The sequence below is a fragment of the Xyrauchen texanus genome, chromosome 32 (assembly GCF_025860055.1).
Source record: "Xyrauchen texanus isolate HMW12.3.18 chromosome 32, RBS_HiC_50CHRs, whole genome shotgun sequence".
NCBI classification, from domain to species: Eukaryota; Metazoa; Chordata; class Actinopteri; order Cypriniformes; family Catostomidae; genus Xyrauchen; species Xyrauchen texanus.
Window position 1 is genome coordinate 31773743 of NC_068307.1, and position 19276 is coordinate 31793018.

Sequence of the window (19276 nt, forward strand, 5' to 3'; positions counted from 1 at the left end):
GCTGTTCATCGACTCTCCCCATCCAACCTGATGGAGCTTGAGAGGTCCTGCAAAGAAGAATGGGAGAAACTGCCCAAAAATAGGTGTGCCATGCTATTTTTCACAACATCCACAAAAAGACTTGAGGCTGTAATTGGTGCCAAAGATGCTTCAACAAAGTATTGAGCAAAGGCTGTGAATACTTATGTACATGTGATTTGTTTAGTTTTTTATTTGTAATACATTTTAAGAGTCTTCATCAGAACAACGAGAGTCCACATAAAACTTCATTAGACCCCATCACGAGACTTCATCAGAACCACACCTGACTTCATCTGAACCACAAGAATCCGCATAAGACCTCATCAGACCCGTTCAGACCCCCAAGAGACCATATCAGATTCCATTAGACTTCATCAGACCCACAAGAGTCCACAGCAGACAACATTATGCCTCATGAGACTCCCAAGAGACCTCATCAGACCACATTCAATCTCATCAGACCCCTTGGAAGCCACATCAGATCCCAGCAAACCTCATCAGACCCCAAGAGTCCACGTCAGACCACATTAGACCTCATGAGACACCCAAGAGACCTCATCAGACCAGATTAAACCTCATCAACCCCTTTGGAAACCTCATCAGATCACATCAAACCTCATCAGACCAAAGAGTCCACTTTAGACCACATTAGACCTCATCAGACCTGCCAAGCCAACATAATTAAAACAGGATTAATATAGTGGATAATAAAAGGGTTTAAGCACCAGTTACTTCAATTAATGGTGTTAAAGAAACATTACAAAGACATTTATTTGAACTGCCTCTAATCTCTTTTAATGCAAGTTAGTTTTCTAGTTGTCAGAAAGGGTCAGACCATTTAGCCCCTCTGTCTCAAATGTCATGAGCTCAGTTGTGACTCGCACCCACTCATGCTGAAAATGTCGATTGTTCATCTACTCTCACCCTGCTGAGTCACTCCAGACAGCAGTACATCCACACAACCATTTCCATTACGGCACATGTATGTTCTCAGCATTTATCCTGCAAGAGCAGAGGGGCTGTTTCAAGGGGAAATATAGAAACCCAATATTTTCCTCTTTTGAAAATAAGAGTTTTATGTTCTATGTAAACATCAGCCCATACATTTATGATAACTCCATTTGCATTTATAATAAATTATATAAAGTGCTTTCAAGGTATGCATTTAAACACTGTGCATTCCCTGGGATTTGAACTCATGTCGTTTGCATTGTAAGAGTCATGCTCTGCAGAATGAGGTATTGACATCGCTACCATGAGCTCATTAGCATATGACTGGCCACTTTATTCAGCAACCTGACTTGCCCTGATGAACGACTGTGAACTATGCCTTAATGCAAAGATCAGCCAAACAGGTCTCATTTACATAAAGTCATAAAGGTGCAGTAACAAATAACAAAAAAAAACAACAACAACAATGCCCATTTAATTCTGAGGGTGAAATGATCATGTAGAATTTAATTATGAATTTTTGTTGTTGTTGTAAGAAGCCTTGGCTAACATTTCTAAGTGTATTTAAGTGGAGGAGATTTTACACAAGTAGAATATAGCCTCTTTAGTCCTTGTCTATATACTATAAATTTTTTTGTCCACTTATAATGTCAAAGTCTCTTGTAGCAAAAACATCATATTTTAGCTTGTTTCATGACCATTTCCACCCACTACTGATTAATTACACAGGATGTCAAGAGCTGTTTATATTTGACACTGGAAAATGTGCCACAAGAGGGCGCTGTTGAATTATTATGGAATCCCTAGTGCAGAGTATCATACTTAGTTAATTGCACCCAGCATTGGTCTATGATACCATTTATTTATGCTGACTTTTGAATTGTTTCTTTATTGTTTATTATTTTTGTTTCATAATTACCAATTGCCTTTACTTTTCATTTTAAAATTTGTGTGGTGATGTTTGCCTTTGCAAACACTCCTGATAATTGTGTAGAAATTGGTATTAACTAAGTATTTTGAAAAATTATGTGAGAGAACAGTTCTCATTCACTCCTAATTTCATCTAAACTTGGGCGTTAACTAATCTGAACAAATGCATGGCTTTGGTACACAGTCTCAGCCATAAAGTCTTGTGCAACTGATGCTCTTGCTGGAATTATTGTAGGAGCACAAGAATGTGATTACACACCACTTTATTCCCTCTGTCATTAAACATATGGCAGAGCTTCAGAAACATAGCTAAGTGGATGAGTTTGTTGCATCATATTTGCTTGAAAGCAGCTCTAAGCAGCTCTCTTACTCCCAGTAGACACCCTTTTTGGCCATTGTCTGACATCATGACGGATTACCAGCCTTTAAATTAGCGCATGACTTCATCAACATCTGTCGAGTGCACTGAGAGCGAGACATTCATCGGTTTATGGTCAGAGGAGGTTTTCTAAAAGCCTGTCTTTAGTAGACCACATGAGAGGCCAAATAGCTGCTCCTCCGAGATGCTGGTGGGGCGCAAATGCTTGTTTGCTTGGTATGAAGTTGTGTGAGAGCACAAAAGAACTTTGCTTGGCTGGGTACAGGTCATCTCAACCGCTCATTTGTAGATTTTCCAGTAAAGCTGTCTGAATGAGCTCGACTTGGCCAGCACTTGTCCTTGAAAGACCCCTCACATAACGAATTACTTAATTCTTAACAAGCATTATAATGTTGGTTTCCCTCAGAGTTTGAATTAATTGAGTTTCTATGCTTGACGCTGTGGAACATAATGTGTCTCTTGTGGCTTGTAAAGTTATTGTTTTGACTCATTGTTATTGATTGATCTCACACTCTGAGCAGCTTTGAAAGCACAGAAGTGTGATTTGATATGTCTGCAGTTTTAAATTGAGTCAGCATTTTTCTTTTATTTTAATTTCTCCTCTTTGGATTGCTTTGGGAGTTAAAACAACATGTAGTGGACATCTCACTTTAAAATCACCCAGGAGCTGTTAATGATCAGATCAGAAGTTTTGATCATTTATTAAAGATTTTGCACTGAACATATTATTGTAATCTGTAAAAACATCAAGCTCATCAAATAGCCAATGTCGCTGGAAAGCTCTCAGAGTACAATACAACCAGCCTATTTGTTTTACTCTGACAAAAATATAGCAAGTCATAGCCAAGTATATGTCTTTGACATACATGTTTCATGTGAACAGGTGTTGCGCATATACTGTGTTTTCACTTAAAACTTCACATAAAATAAACCGAACGTAAAATATCACATACCATTATGCGACATTACCACGTGCACACAGCATCTGGTTACAAACACGTTAGCTTTCCTGGATCAAATTACATCATCGGAAAGGCTTTAGCTTTATGGAATGCTAAACCAATCGGGTTGGGTACTGATTTCTCAAATCAGTGGTGATAGTCTTCCATGTTTGGGCAGAGAGTCATAAGATCACAGGATCAATCACTCTAATTACAAATAGTCACCAAGAGATGGCACTAAGTACATGACATGTCTTGATGATTAGGCAAATGGCACAGAATTAAACTCATTCTGTGTAATCTCACTACTAAAATCATTTATGCATGCTATGCAAACCTTTTAGTCATTTTTGTGTTTGCATGTGAAATTAGTTCTCATGTACAATTATGTTTTATTTGTTTGGAGAGGCTTTTGGACACTTGGATTATATTTAAATTATATTTGTAATACTATAACTTTTGATTGCTTTGTTTTTTCCACACAAAATTTTACTGTTACAGGTGACCATGATTTCTTAGGCTGAAAGTCTCAGGATTTATCAATCTATATCTTACATTTTTTTTCTTTAAAATGATACCGAACACTTGACCCTCCTTGTTGTTTTGTTTTTTGTTATAAGCCTTAATTTTGGGTATGCCACTGAAACATGAAATCTGTGTTTTGAATTGTTTTGTGATTTTGTCACCTAGCTCAATATTCCACTTTCAGTGAAGACGCTGGACAATTGAGTTGCACATATTTGGGACGAGGTGTTAATCACAGCCATCCGATTTCACTTGATTGGTCATATAATATCTTGTCTTCACTTGAGCAGGTCAGCCAAATTGTTTCCTAATATTTCTCATCACTGTATCCTCTGCTTCATGTGTGTTTGTAGAGATGGACAGGAACCTGGAATCTGGAGACACGGAGCAGGTTATTCCACACCTCCACAGAGAGCTGCAGGAGGCGCAGGAGCTCGCCAACACCGGCAAACAGAAATGCCTCGAGCTTCAAGGTACTTTAGATAATTGCTCATTTAATAACAATTCAACATTAACAATGAAGGGTGATGCACTGAGTTTAGTGTGAATCATTATAAGTGTTTTTCCTCTGTCAGCTCTGCTGGAGGAGGAGAGGAGAACAAACAGACAGCAGATGGAAGAATCTGCTAAACAGATCCGCTTCTTACAGAGTGAGTCAAACAAAGAGCCATTCACAAGAATACACAAGAAATGGCTTCAATGGTTTACCTTTGGGTATGTGTTATTTAAGCTATAAGGTAGTGCTATTTTGTGAAAAGGTTGATTTCACACAATAATTCATTTAGTCATGCCCCCTGAATAATCCGTAAAAGGAATTCCTACAATCTTAGCAATTGAAGCTTGAAGGACCAGACGCAGGCAGCAGAGGGCAGTCAGCGCAACTCCAGTTGTACAGGGGAAAAACACACTTGCCAGCACAAAATGAGTATATTCTGACAGCAGAACTTAAGATGCAAATCTCAAACTGCATTTAACTTGACATAGCGTCCTAAACAATGCATTTACTGAAAACCAGTGAAATGTGATGCAACCACAGTAAAACCTCAGCTCCAATAGCGCAATAACGCATCCTGTGTGAACATCTCTTAAGTCTGCATTGAACAGATTGATGTACTCATTTGCAAAATGGATGTGGTCTGTAGGCCAGTTATAGGCTTATGGCCAATGATATCAAAATAAAATAAACCAAATATTTCTACTTCAAAAGAGCCAATTGTTCTCAACTCAATGCTTTACACATCTACCAATTTTTAAAATTTTTTAAATATATTATTACATTTATTACGTATTTATTAGTGCTCTCAGTTGATTATTTTTTTAATCGTGATTAATCGCAATTAATCAGATTTTGACAGTGCTGAAATTTGACTGTATATACTATTCCTGTCAAAATGCATTTAATTCCTTCTTATAAATGAAAAGAATATGTAACAAAATTGTATTGACATTTTCCAAACAAAGTATTCCACAGTATAAAGATAGAAATGCACTAAAATAGCACCAATTCAAGTAACATTAAACATCAGAAGTTAGCATAATCCTGATTCAAAGCATCATCCAATCAGTTTCAGACTGAAACTGAACTTTTGGTCAGATTTTAGGAGTAAATTAACTAACATAGAGAGCAATACATTGCTCCCTATTAAGTGAATTAATTAACCTCCAGTGTGCTGTTTGTCTGCACTGGTCTCAGAACAGTTCAAAAATGCACCTTATTGTCATCCTAACTCCATGTAAAGCCTCTGAAAGCAAAATTTGTTTTCTCAATGTAAAAATACACTGTAAAATACGATTTCTATATAAAAACTATTGTCTACTATAGTTGTCATTGTGTTTAACACTGTGCGGTTTCACACTAAATCGCTCAATTTTTAAAATGGCATATTGGATGAAGCTACAGACTCTGTTGGTGTCTCTCCCAAAGACAAACTGTGCTATGATTGACGCCATGTTGTTTTGTCACATGACTCTAAAGTTTAACACTTACTGACAGCCCAGAATCTTTTGAACTGAGATTAGTCATTTTAAATTAAAGTATGTGTTGCGAATAGCGAAGCCAAAACACAATGTCCATGCAGAAGTACACTGGGTCGTACAAGATTAAATCTATTAAACCCTTATCCTCCACAACTTTAATAGTGGCTATCCACTTTGCTACAGCAATTAAGAAGCTGCATTTACAAGATTTGTCGCTTTGAACTCCACATGAAATGTGCTTGCAGAGAACATGTTGTTTTGCTTTTAGCACGGACATGTAATGATACTTTTTATACAAATTGTCTGTAATGTGACCAGTGGGTTGTGTGAATGCGACTTGTAAGTCCCATATGGGTTTGTTTTTTTTACAAGAACATTACGCTAAAGAGGTCCTAACACTTAATCTTTGACCACGTGGAATATGCATCCCTGTGACCACACATCATTTGGATTCCCTGTTAAAGTGCCAAGTTGCTAGGCCTGTCTTTTATCATATTGTTTTTGTTGCCATTTTATAAAAGCAATAAGCCACTTAAGTCGTGTTACAGTGATTTTAACACTGAAAGAGTTTTAAGCCTAACAACACCTCTTAACTGTGGTAAAAATCACAGTTACTGATTGCATCTTGTGGCTTATTGCTGTAATATCTCTCTCCATCTTCAGCTCAGCTATCAAAGCTTCAGTCTGACATGGAAGCTCTGCATGAACAGAGGGAGAACACTATTACCAGCACCAGAGAGGAGCTCTACAGTGCTCAGGAGGAAATCCTGGTGCTCCGTCACGCCATGGAGGCCGCCACCGCCGAGCGGGAGCGCGATATCTCCGCCCTACAGGGAGACCTTAGCATCGTCACTGCCGAACTGGAAAAATGGAGACAGACGGCCGCCAAGTATGAAGTGGAAATTGGCAATCTACAGGGCAGTTTTCAGATGCAGAGCCAGCACCAAGAGAGAGCCATTCAACTACAAGGTAAACCTCCTCACTAATTGGATTTGTTTTTCAACTGTTCCTTAGGACTGACTGTTTGCACTTTTTGCTAGTGAAATTATGATCCATTTAGTTCAGACAGTGAAGTCAGTATACGGTATATCTAAATAAATTGCCATTGTTCTGTAGCTCATGATGGTTTTTAAAGAAACATTTGCACTTTTCTGAATGAAACCAACCGTGTCAGTTGATACAGACAGTTATTGTGGTCTTGTTCTGCTTGACTTCAGCCAAAATAGATTTATTCAGTGTTTGGGCTGGCAGGACATTAGAATCGCAGTTCACCCAGAGACCGTTTTGTGGTGACAGAGTTTAGCGGTCAGACCAGCTTAGCATGTCGTCATTGTCGCTCCTGCGGTAAACCTGATGTGTTCCCTACTGTGATGTTTGGCCTGTAATATTGTCTGTGTCTCTGTATGTCATAAATCAAGTTGACTTCAGAGACACAATGACTGAGCTCATCTCATATCTGGTGCTCTGTAATCTCACTCCTCATAGCTACATGTAGCCTTTGATTTCTGTTTAGAAGCATTTATATCTCCTCATTAAAATAGTTTGACTTCACTCTTTTTGGGATTGCATAGATCACTAGCCATGACAAGATCATTGACTCTGTAAAAGTTTCCTATTTTTTGCAAAGGGTTATTATTTTTGGTTTTTATGGGTTTTATGTCACATTAAAGCATGTGAATAATCATTTTCTTTTATTCAGGTTTGGCATGTGCCTCTCAAATTTTCATATTGTTATAATCAGGGCCTGAAATTCGATGACAGTACTGCACACAATTTTAATCATTCCCACAAGTTCCACGTTCATAATGCAGAGAATTTGCATACACATTTACTTCAATGTGAAGATGAGAATTTGTATATCAATCAATGCAGATGAACAAATCAAATTAATAATTTTTTCTTTCTATCATACTGCAATTCCAGAATAAACTGGAGTATGTAAATCGGCACCACCTACTTTTATTGTGGTATATGGTAAAATTGCATTATTGTATTGCATTACAGAACAGGTTGCCTACAGCAACATTAAAGGAGCTGCAGCTCTTTCTGGCAAGTACCGGTTGCTCCCTTCATGTGACAGCTATATCCCGTATAATTCATCTGTCTGGGCAGAGTGGCAAAACGCAAGCCTTTTCTGACGGGAAAAAAAAAACATCCAAGCCCGGCTAAACTTTGCCAAATCCTTAATCCATTCTCCCAGAACCATGTGGAAAAATGTGTTATGGTCTGATGAGACCAAGATTGAACTTTTTGCCCAAAATTGTAAAAGGAATGTTTGGCGCAAAAACAACGCAGCACATCAGCAAATGAACACCATACCCACGGTGAAGCATGGTGGTGGCATCATCATGCTTTGGGACTGCTTTTCTTCAGCTTGAACTGGGGCTTTAGTGAAGGCAAAGGGAATCATGAATAGTTCCAAGTACCAGTCAATTTTGGCACAGAACTTTTTGGCATCTGCTAGAAAGCTGAAAATGAAGCAGTCTTTCACCTTTCAGCATGCCAAAGATCCAAAGCACACATTCAAATCAACAAAGGTTTGGCTTCAGCAAAACATTTTGGAATGGCCCAGCCAGAGCCCTGAAGAGGCCATACACAGGAAATGCCCTCGCAATTTGACAGATCTGGATCCTTTTATATCCATTGTACACACAATATACATCGATCAGCCGCAACATTAAAACCACCTGCCTAATATTGTGTAGGTCCCCCTCGTGCTGCCTAAACTGCGCCAACCTGTATCTCAGAATAGCATGCAGAGATGATATTCTCACCACGAATGTACAGAGCGGTTATCAGACTTGCCGTAGACTTTGTCAGTTCGAACCAGTCTGGCCATTCTCTGTCTCTCTTATTAACAAGACATTTCCATCCACAGAACTGTCGCTCACTGGATGTTATTTGTTTTTGGCACCATTCTGAGTAAATTCTAGAGACTGTTGTGTGTTAAAATCCCAGGAGATCAGCAGTTATAGAAATTCTCAAACCAGCCCAATTGGCACCAACAATCATGCCACGGTCCAAATCAGAGAATTTCTGTCCCCATTCCGATTGTTGATGTGAGTATTAACTGAAGCTCCTGACCCGTATCTGCATGATTTTATGCACCGCTGCCAAACGATTGGCTGATTAGATAATCACATGAATGATTGTTGGTGCCAGATGGGCTGATTTGAGTATTTCTGTAACTGCTGATCTGCTGGGATTTTGCACTTAAAGCTATATCCTTGCTTTTGTAGTGTAGTAGTAATACGAGCGATCGTGGAGTGCTGTTGAATATAAACACTGAATAACGCTAACTCTCTTCACATCACCTAACTGGGTCATATTACACACAAAAATGGTCTTTTGCCTCCACCTGCTGGCTAAAATATGTAATGTCCCAAAGTTTTATATAAAGAGAAAGATGGCTGTTAACACATCTGCACTGCACTTACACTTTAGTTTAGAATGGCACAAACACTAGCGGAGTGATACACACAGTGAAGCGTCCAAGTGCTGATGGTCTCAGTCCATCGGTGCTCATGGAACATCTCTCGTCCAATCAGATTTGAGGACCGGTAATAACAGTTTTATATTAAACACTATATACAGATATAAAACAAATTGAATGCTGAAGTTTAATTTGCTGAAATTAGTTTTGCTTTTGGCACTGGTTCAGATGACACTATAACGGGATCCTTGTTTTGTTTTTCACAAAGAAATATCTGAAAGCATTTAATTGACAACTGAAAGCCCCTCAGATCTTAACTCTGTTGCATGAAATATTAGGTGTCAGAATTGTTTTGCTTAATATAGAATCATTCTGAAACCTAATAAATTAAAAACATTAAGACGTACTTGTCCGCGACCCTGTACACAGGATAAGCGGTTGACGATGGATGGATGGATGGATGGAAGACGTACTTGTTTTGGAACAGCTTTTATGTGGAACCTTGACAAATAATTGGCATTCATCTGTGTCGTGTGTAACGGTTCTCTCTCTCTTTTCAGGTGAGATGGAGAAGCTTCAGACCGAGTGCTCTGGACTTCATAATGAATGTGACAGTTTGCGTGCTGAGAAAACCACACTTATGCAGAAACTGCACAGACTGGAGGACGAGCTCAACAGGTGAGACACATACACACAGATGATACACAACTGATCCACTTTGGCTTTTAGTGTGATTTAGACCATTTAACTTCGAAAGAGTCACCAGTGTTTTCAAATGTGTTCAAGTTTGTTTGTTTTTTTGTCCCATCTGCTGTCATACATGGAGAATGTTTCAAATCATTAACTGCATGGCAAAACATCTGTGTTTGTTTCCATTTACAGAAGACATTAGTGACTTTTATAATGTAACCACTTTTTTTTAAATAGCTCTGTTGACATTGTAATGGAGGAAAATACCTTTTTCCTGTGCTTGAACAACATCCTAGGCAGTGTGTCACTGCGCTGTGTTATTGTCTGATAACTCATAGCTGTGAGCTATAGAGCTAAAGCTAGTACACACACACACACACACACACACACACACACACAATCTAAAAAACAAAAATTCAGTTAAGTGTGTCAAAATCTTTGACTAGTAGGTTAATTATAGTGGATTTTATGCAAGTACACTTGGTGTTTCTTCAACTTCATGCACTTTTAGCACCATTAAAAAAACACTTGATAAAAAAAAAAATGTACACACTTGTTTATTAATTTTTCTGCTAACAATGTCCAACAGTGTGTGTACATGCATAACGTGAGATTAATTCAACACAATTTAGTATTGTGTTTGGAAATGAAGGTGATGGAAATAAAATTAATTATGTTTTGAAATAAAATCACAGACTCTCTTGTCTTACGGAGGCTTAATTTAAAGCTACCATTTTATAAATTCTAAAAACACAATAAATAGATTTTATTTTTATTTTCTGCATAATTTGACAAAATGGCAGCTTGATTGGATATGACGCTTAAAAAATATTCAGCTAAAAAAATAATATTTTCTATTTTTCAGATGTTTTCTTAAAACATCACTTCTCATATTTCATCTCAAGCATGCTCTTCACTGACACTTTTTTGTTAACTTTGTTAACAACTACACTAAATTTTATATATATATAAGCCTGTAAATTTGAATGGTGCTGCTTTGTCTAGTACAAGCACGCTCGGCACACTTAAAGTATTGATGTTGTTTTTCTTAACCACAGCTCCAGAGAGCAGAGTGTGACACTCAGCAGCAGTTTAAATGCTCTGGAGAAATCACAGGGTGACCTGGAAAATAAACTGGGCACCATTCAAGACCAGCACCAAGAGGACGCCAGCAAACTGAAGATACAATTGGTCCATGCCGAGAACCGCACCAGAGATCTACAGAAGGAGGTACGGTCACATCATGGGAAACAACTGTTGAAAGAAGAGTTTGTACTAATGTAGATTTTGTAGATCTTTCAGAACTTTAAGCATCACAAAGATATCTTATCTGAGCAGCCACATTTACAAAGTTTAAAAAGGTGAAAAACTATTATGACTTTTATGGTGCAAAAAACCATGACTGATTTATCTTTCTCTCTCTTTCCAGTATGATGACACTCAGAATCTGCTGTCAGATCTCAGGCAGCGGTATGAACAGACCGAACAAGAGAAACACTCCATCAATGATGAGCTGGAGCAGTGCAAGGTCAATCTGAAGCTCCTGCAAGATAAAGGCAGCAATGTGAGTCACACAAACTGCACATTTCTAACGTTCACTTTGATTTAGATAAGGAGAAAATAAACCTTGAGTGCTGAACTGTTCAACACATTGCATTTCAGCACTTTGATTGTATGCATTGAGATATTTTTACCTCAATTAATTAGCTGTCACCTTCGCTACACCATTTAATGCATTCGTCAGCGAGCCATTCATAGATCTTACTTCAATGTTTTGCACAGGTCACGAAAATAGAGCAGAACACGCTTACGGTACAGTTTTGTAACTCGTGTTAGCAAATAGTCTGTTCTAACACCAACATTTTTAACACCATGGCTGTATGTCTAATCCCAGGGAGCTGTCTAAATAGATGGCATTTGTGCACACATTGAAATGCTGGAACATTCTTACAATGGCCAAAAATGATGCATATGTAGAAAGATTACTAGGCCTTGAGACACGTCCCATGAGAACTGAAAGATTTTTTATCTCAGATTGCTATTTATTTATTTATTTTATATATATTTTTTATACCTATCATAGACTCAAGAATTGGCAAATTCCAGTTTTTTTTTAATCTTGCTTAGAATCTCAGAAAAGAGTATTTCCAGCTATTTTTGTCATCTTTTGCCATTTGTTGCTGAGATTATATGACTTTTCTACAATGAATTTTTTTAGTTTTTTGGGGGGAGGTAGAAATTTACACAATCCAGTCCCTTTCGCACTGCTGATTTAAGTCTACACAATCATTTCTTATGTTTTTGATTTGGACACAACACCGATTGTAGCCATGTTCATCAGTGAATGTAAATAACCAAGATTTCGTTTGATGTGGTTTATCACGGAGTGTTCCGGGTTCAGTAAAAAAGCTCAATCGGCAGTATTGGAAGCATAATGTTGATTACCACAAAAGACAATTTCAACTCGTCTCTACTTGATAAAAATGGAAGCAAAAACAGGGCTCCAGACTGCAACTAAAATTGTCGCAAATGCAACCAAAAATAATTGATTGCGACAGTTATTTAAAAAAATATTACAATATATCACTGATCAGCTATCAGTGATCTCACAACTGGGAGCACAGACATTTCAAAATAAGAGTCCCATGTGTATTTCGGGCTTCTTTTTAATTAGAAGTCCTGTAGTGTGTACAAAATGTTTTGTTCTGGTAATTATTGATTGGGATCGGAGTAGCACAACAAACTGCATCTGGGATGTCATTCAATTTGCACTCTTGTAGTCTCTGTGTCTGAGCCATCCGGTAACAGTAAAGAAAGACTAAGGCAATATTTTAAAACAATTTAAATTGTGTATATATATATATATATACACACACACACACACACAGTATCTCACAAAAGTGAGTACACCCCTCACATTTTATATTTGATTATATCTTTTCATGTGACAACACTGAAGAAATGACACTTTGCTACAATGTAAAGTAGTGAGTGTACAGCTTGTATAACAGTGTAAATTTGCTGTCCCCTCAAAATAACTCAACACACAGCCATTAATGTCTAAACCGCTGACAACAAAAGTGAATACATCCCTAAGTGAAAATGTCCAAATTGGGCCCAATTAGCCATTTTCCCTCCCCGGTGTCATGTGACTCATTAGTGTTACAAGGTCTCAGGTGTGAAGGGGACCAGGTGTGTTAAATTAGGTTTCATCGCTCTCACACTCCCTCATACTGGTCACTGGAAGTTCAACATGGCACCTCATGGCAAAAAACTCTCTGAGGATCTGAAAAAAAGAATTGTTGCTCTACATAAAGATGACCTAGGCTATAAGAAGATTGCCAAGACCCTGACACTGAGCTGCCGCACGGTGGCCAAGACCTTACAGCGGTTTAACAGGACAGGTTCCACTCAGAACAGGCCTCACCATGGTCGACCAAAGAAGTTGAGTGCATGTGCTCAGCGTCATATCCAGAGGTTGTCTTTGGGAAAGAGACGGATGAGTGCTGCCAGCATTGCTGCAGAGGTTGAGGGGTGGGGGGGTCAGCCTGTCAGTGCTCCGACCATGCACTGCACACTGCATCAAATTGGTCTGCATGGCTGTCGTCCCAGAAGGAAGCCTCTTCTAAAGATGATGCACAAGAAAGCCCGCAAACAGTTTACTGAAGACATGCAGACTAAGGACATGGATTACTGTAACCACGTCCTGTGGTCTGATGAGATTTGGTTCAGATGTTGTCAAGCGTGTGTGGCGGAAACCAGGTGAGGAGTACAAAGACAAGTGTGTCTTGCCTACAGTCAAGCATGGTGGTGGGAGTGTCATGGTCTGGGGCTGCATGAGTGCTGCCGGCACTGGGGAGCTACAGTTCATTGAGGGAACCATGAATGCCAACATGTACTGTGACATACTGAAGCAGAACACTGGGCCGCAGGGCAGTATTCCAGCATGATAATGACCCCAAACACACCTCCAAGACGACCACTGCCTTGCTAAAGAAGCTGAGGGTGAAGGTGATGGACTGGCCAAGCATGTCTCCAGACCTAAACCCTATTGAGCATCTGTGGGGCATCCTCAAATGGAAGGTGGAGGAGCACAAGGTCTCTAACATCCACGAGCTGCGTGATGTCGTCATGGAGGAGTGGAAGAGGACTCCAGTGGCAACCTGTGAAGCTCTAGTGAACTCCATGCCCATTAGGGTTAAAGCAGTGCTGGAAAATAATGGTGGCCACACAAAATATTGACACTTTGGGCCCAATTTGGACATTTTCACTTAGGGATGTACTCACTTTTGTTGCCAGCGGTTTAGACATTAATGGCTGTGTGTTGAGTTATTTTGAGGGGACAGCAAATTTACACTGTTATACAAGCTGTACACTCACTACTTTACATTGTAGCAAAGTGTCATTTCTTCAGTGTTGTCACATGAAAAGATATAATCAAATATAAAATGTGAGGGGTGAACTCACTTTTGTGAGATACTGTGTGTTTTTTTATATATATATATTAGATATATCTTAATGAATTTCATTGTAGAATTTAACGTCTTGTGCAACATTTTAAGTATCCCCGCACATTCAGTGTTCACAGTGCACAAAATCCCCACATTTTTCTTTTTACATGTTGGTGAAAATGAGTAAATCCACACATTGGAACACAAACAAATCAAGATTTTAATTCTATAGGATTGAAAATCCATGTCTCTCCTTGCATATGTCTCATCATCATCTCCATGCAGTGTAGTCTGTTTAACATGCATGTTTCCTCATAAAGGGACAGAGCTCTAGTTTTATTCCCACAGTAAAAAGAAAAGCACATTTTCTCTCAATAATTCGCCTTTAGAGATGAAGCGCCGAATGAGATGTAATAAACCACGAGCTGCTCAATATGCAAGTATACATTTAATTATGTAATGTTTCAAAACGTAAACATGAATTCGTCATGATAATGGCGTTTGATATGAAAAGAAGCAAGATCAATATGTTATTAGGATATTATTATCAGAGCTGTTCAGCTTCAGGGTAAAGATAAATATTCAAAATAGTCTACTTCATATTATCCTCATAAAGCACCTGTTAAATGTCTCATTTCTGGACCATACAGGTATTTTTGTTTTTGTGCTTTGTGAATCAGGCTGTGCTGGTCTTTTATGTTGTCTGATTTAATGTTATATACACATTCTTAATTCGCAGATTAGGCCTAATATCCCCCTAATGTATATTACACATCACAACAGATTTGGAAGTCTCTTCTCAGGGATTCATATGTTTATTACTTTCAGCCAATAATCACATCTTTAACTCTGTGATTAAGTCTTTGACCCTGTGTGTGAATATACTACACATTGCCAAAAGTTACATGACATCATGACTAAACGGGTTACCGAAAACCCATCATCTGCACAAATAATAAATCATATCTTGCAAATTATAAATGTGATTCAGTTTGGTGTGACATTGTCTTACAAACATAATATATGTACAAAATATCTTCAGACACCTTTTTAAAGCCGTGTTGGTAAAAACAGCTATTTATCATTTTTGTATTGGGGCCAGTGAAACTTTTGTCAGGGCTAGTAAAAATCTGAAGCTCTAGCCCGACCTAGCCAGTAGAAAAATCCTTAGCATTGAGCCCTGTGTTGAAATGTGTTTCTGGCTCTGGGGAATTTGATTATATTTTTTGTGACATGTTTGTTGTTGATTTCCCGTCAGTCTACCTATTCCTCCCCCACTGCACCTGAGACCCTTTTTCATTTGCTTACAGTTTGTAGTTGTACAACTCCCTCCCCCACCCCGATTTCCATTGAATAGGTTAAATGTTGATTTTGTTATTTTATTTGTAATATCCCTTCCCTCCTCTAGCCATCCATATTGCAGCCTGTCCAAGCCATTTTCATCGGTCTGTTCCTGGCTTTGCTGTATTGGTGCTTCAGCCAGTTGTGGTAGAAAGGTACATGCACTCCTGTGTAGTCTGTCTGTGTTACTCCTGTATGATGTCCTCCTGTATATATCATGTATATACGACCTGTGCATGGCAAAATCTTTGCACTCGCTTCACCCTAAATACCTCTTTTTGTGCTTGGCATCATGTGGTCCACCCAGAATCACCTAACAAATAATCATCTACACACATTAACTGTCTGTCTTTGCTTTGATCACTAATGTTTACGTAAATCTCTGAATTTGGGGATTTTGGATGCTTCTCTTATTTTTGGTTTATTTTTTTTGTCATCATGATGTCTTTTGCTGGTTTTTATTATTTGATTAAATTAAAGTAACAATTCACATAGAAATGAAAATTCTGTCATTTACTGACCCTCATTAAGTTTCAGACTCTGTACTGGCATGTGGAAAACCAAAGTATACTTTGTCCGCATCTCTATAAAAGCTGGACTGCACGCGATCAGTACTGTGCAGATGGCAAAGGCTACATCCACACCAATACGTTTCCTTTCAAAACAGATTATTTTTACTCCTTTATGCCTTCATCCACACTAGAACAGCATTTTCCTCCAAAAATGGATGTTTCAAAAACGCTCTCCATTAACGCATACTTTTGAAAACGATTATGTTTGGAGACTGAAAATGTCGTTTTCAAACGAAAACAGATTTGTTAATGTGGCCAAAATGAATGTCACATGCTCTGTGCGTGAGACGCACCGTCACACGGAGAAGTTTGGAATTTGGAACACAAAAGGAGCTCTTTTGAAGAATGCTGATACTGCTCTTTTACACACAATAAAAGTGAATGGGGCCTGATGCTTCAAAAACGACAAAAAAGCACTGTCAGAGTAGTCCATATGAGATTGTGTGCTGTAAGTCTTCTGAAGCCAAACGGTAGCGTCGATCTTGAAATTAACTAATTTTTCACCTAAGAATTTTTCAACAGTTCTCAAATCACTTTTTCATGCATACTCATATTCAAACTTGAAGCAGGAGGGGCACCAAGTTTTGACTTTGACTCCAGAATTTAACGGGGGTTCAGGGCAAAAAATCCCCAGATATTCAAAATATGGGGGCAAAAAAGTGCCCTTGTAGTGAATTCATCTGTTATAGTTCTCAATATTCTATTATAGTCCTAGTTATACTTATGACATAAATATGAGTTGATGTTGTCTGCATTTGTAGGGTAAGAGGTAGAGTATAAATTCTCAATTTTGAGAATTCGTATTAATGAATTGATTAATGGCTAGGAAAAAAAATGTCCTCAAGGTAAAAATGCCCCTGAAAATCAAAACCTGGTGCAAATAATATCCCTTAAAAAAAGTGAAGCTTAGACACAGAATTCCATTGGTCCTCTTGTGACCGAACATGATGAAAGTTTGAATATGTGGATGTGCAAATGAGATTTGGGGACAGTGGCAAGAGTTGATTGGGCTACTTTTGCAAAAACATTCATTTGAAAAAAATGATTTCATCTTTGGAGCTTGACAACCACATTCAATTAAACTTCTCCTTTTGTGTTCCACATAAGAAAAAGAAAGTCAGAGTGGTTTGGAATGATACAGTATGAGGGTATGAGTAAAAGATGACAGAATTTGCCTTTCTGTGTATGCTTTTTTAACAGCTTTTCTTTCTTTGAGTTTGAAGAAAGACGGTTGTCTGTTTTTATTTGCTTTATAACTCCTGTGAGGTAACTGGTTCTCCCAGTTTTACTTAAATATTTATCTGTCTTCTCCATCTTTCTCTCTGTATTTTCATGTATATCTGTTTTTCTTAAGGTCAGGCCTCTATTTCTTTAGCTCCAGTCTCCAGTGCTTCTGTCCTGGTGGCGCTGGTGCTGTTGTTTTTCTTACAAACTGTATTAATGGCATTACTGTTTTTCTCTGCATCTCCTCATTGTTTCAGAGTGGATGGATGCCCTGGATGCCGGTGGTCGCCGCCGTGGTTGCAGTGACAGCAGTGGTGTTTTATCCCAACCTAACTAAGAGCTCGTCCTGAGAGCACAAACCAATTGCAACACTTGTGTCCACCACTTCCTGTATGTCTGTAGGACGAGGTCTAAATCTGAACATAGTACCTCCATATTTACAGCCCCCTGGGTCTCAACAATGTCTATGTAAATGCAAATGTAAATACTATAAAAAGACTGAGGGGATAAAGTTGTATCGCATATTTTAGAATAAATACTCTATCTGCATTTTTGACACTCGGTTGGGAATTTCAGATTATTAAGATGGCCTAAACTAGGCCTGACTTTTTCTTGGATAGGGGTACCATGTTTTCTGTTATTAAGTATTTTTTTTTTGTTAACTATTCTTGTGGTTTGCCATTTTAGATGTTAATGTGGTATTCCAAATAGATGTAAAGCCAAATGAGAAACTCTAGGGCACAACTCCAGGGGGTGAAGTGCCTACTTTTAAATAGTTCACATTGAAGTGCCACTCTTGCAGCATCTCATTCATTCAATTTGAAACAAAAAATGTCAATTTCACGATTGTCTGTGCTGTTATTGTGTGTTCAAACCAACATGCTTCTTGCACAGTGATGTCGTTGTACTCTATGGCTGTTTTCTCTTGTATCGTGTATTCTAAGCAAACGTTCATGTCAAAGACACTACAAGTATCTAGGTGATTTTGAAATTACATTTTCTTGACATGTAAGATTGTGGTCAATGTCAAACGGAATGGAACATTGACTTGAAAACAAACGTTGTAGCATTTTATCAACACACTTCAGACGGGGCACTTTCATTTCACGGCTACGGCCCATCATTTGTGTGCTAAAATTACCTTCTACAGTACCTCCTGAAAAAGGCTCTGGGATTTTGCGGCCTTACATGTTTTCTCTCCTCACAGTATGAAATAGAATGCAAAGGCACTTCAAACAAGTGAAAAAACAAGTGAAAAAAGTATAATAATAAAAAAATGGGTGGAAGTGTCAAAAATCAACACTTATGAAGCACAGAAATGGGTGTGAGTGAATTATTTTGGTGATGAAAAGTGGATGAGTTTACATTTGGATGTGTGGGTTGTTTTTAGACTGGTGCGAGAATTATTAACCAATGATATGTTTGCTGTGTGCTTCACATTTGTCTGCTGTGTTGTAAATAAACAGTCGTCCAGCTGTTCACAATTTTTTTTTTTTATGTTTTTTTTTTTTTGCATCTTTTTCATCTTTTACTGGAAAGACGTACTCCAACAAAAATCCAGAATGGATTTTTACCATGAATGCAAAAAAGCAAAGCTTGTAGCACAGAAATGAGAGCTTTAAAATATGACCACATTGTTCATAGACTTTCTTAAAAATGGCATGATGGACTTTATTTTGGTTATTTTTTAAACTTAACACACAATTGCAACATCTTTCTTTACAGGACAAAATGCACATTTGGAAAAAATGCTCATCGGCTGTTTGTAAATATGTATCAATTAATGTTTGTGTGTAAATATGTTATAGTCACAAAATAAAAATTGGATATAAATAGTTGTT

At 38.2% G+C, this 19276-nt stretch overlaps 1 protein-coding gene across 6 annotated transcripts in view; it reads left to right on the plus strand.

Moving 5' to 3' along the window:
• The window catches only part of slmapa (sarcolemma associated protein a), a 90409-nt gene extending 71133 nt beyond the window's left edge, over positions 1–19276 (plus strand). For 3 of the 6 annotated variants that reach the window (XM_052101418.1, XM_052101419.1, XM_052101420.1), the window contains 8 exons: positions 4101–4220; positions 4323–4397; positions 6388–6693; positions 9718–9835; positions 10906–11077; positions 11277–11411; positions 15707–15794; positions 17693–19276. In XM_052101418.1, the coding sequence (XP_051957378.1) occupies positions 4101–4220; positions 4323–4397; positions 6388–6693; positions 9718–9835; positions 10906–11077; positions 11277–11411; positions 15707–15790 (1010 nt within the window). In that variant the 3' untranslated portion in view covers positions 15791–15794; positions 17693–19276. The remainder of the gene's footprint in view (positions 1–4100; positions 4221–4322; positions 4398–6387; positions 6694–9717; positions 9836–10905; positions 11078–11276; positions 11412–15706; positions 15795–17692) is intronic. The other 3 variants (XM_052101421.1, XM_052101423.1, XM_052101424.1) reach the window with 2 other exon arrangements.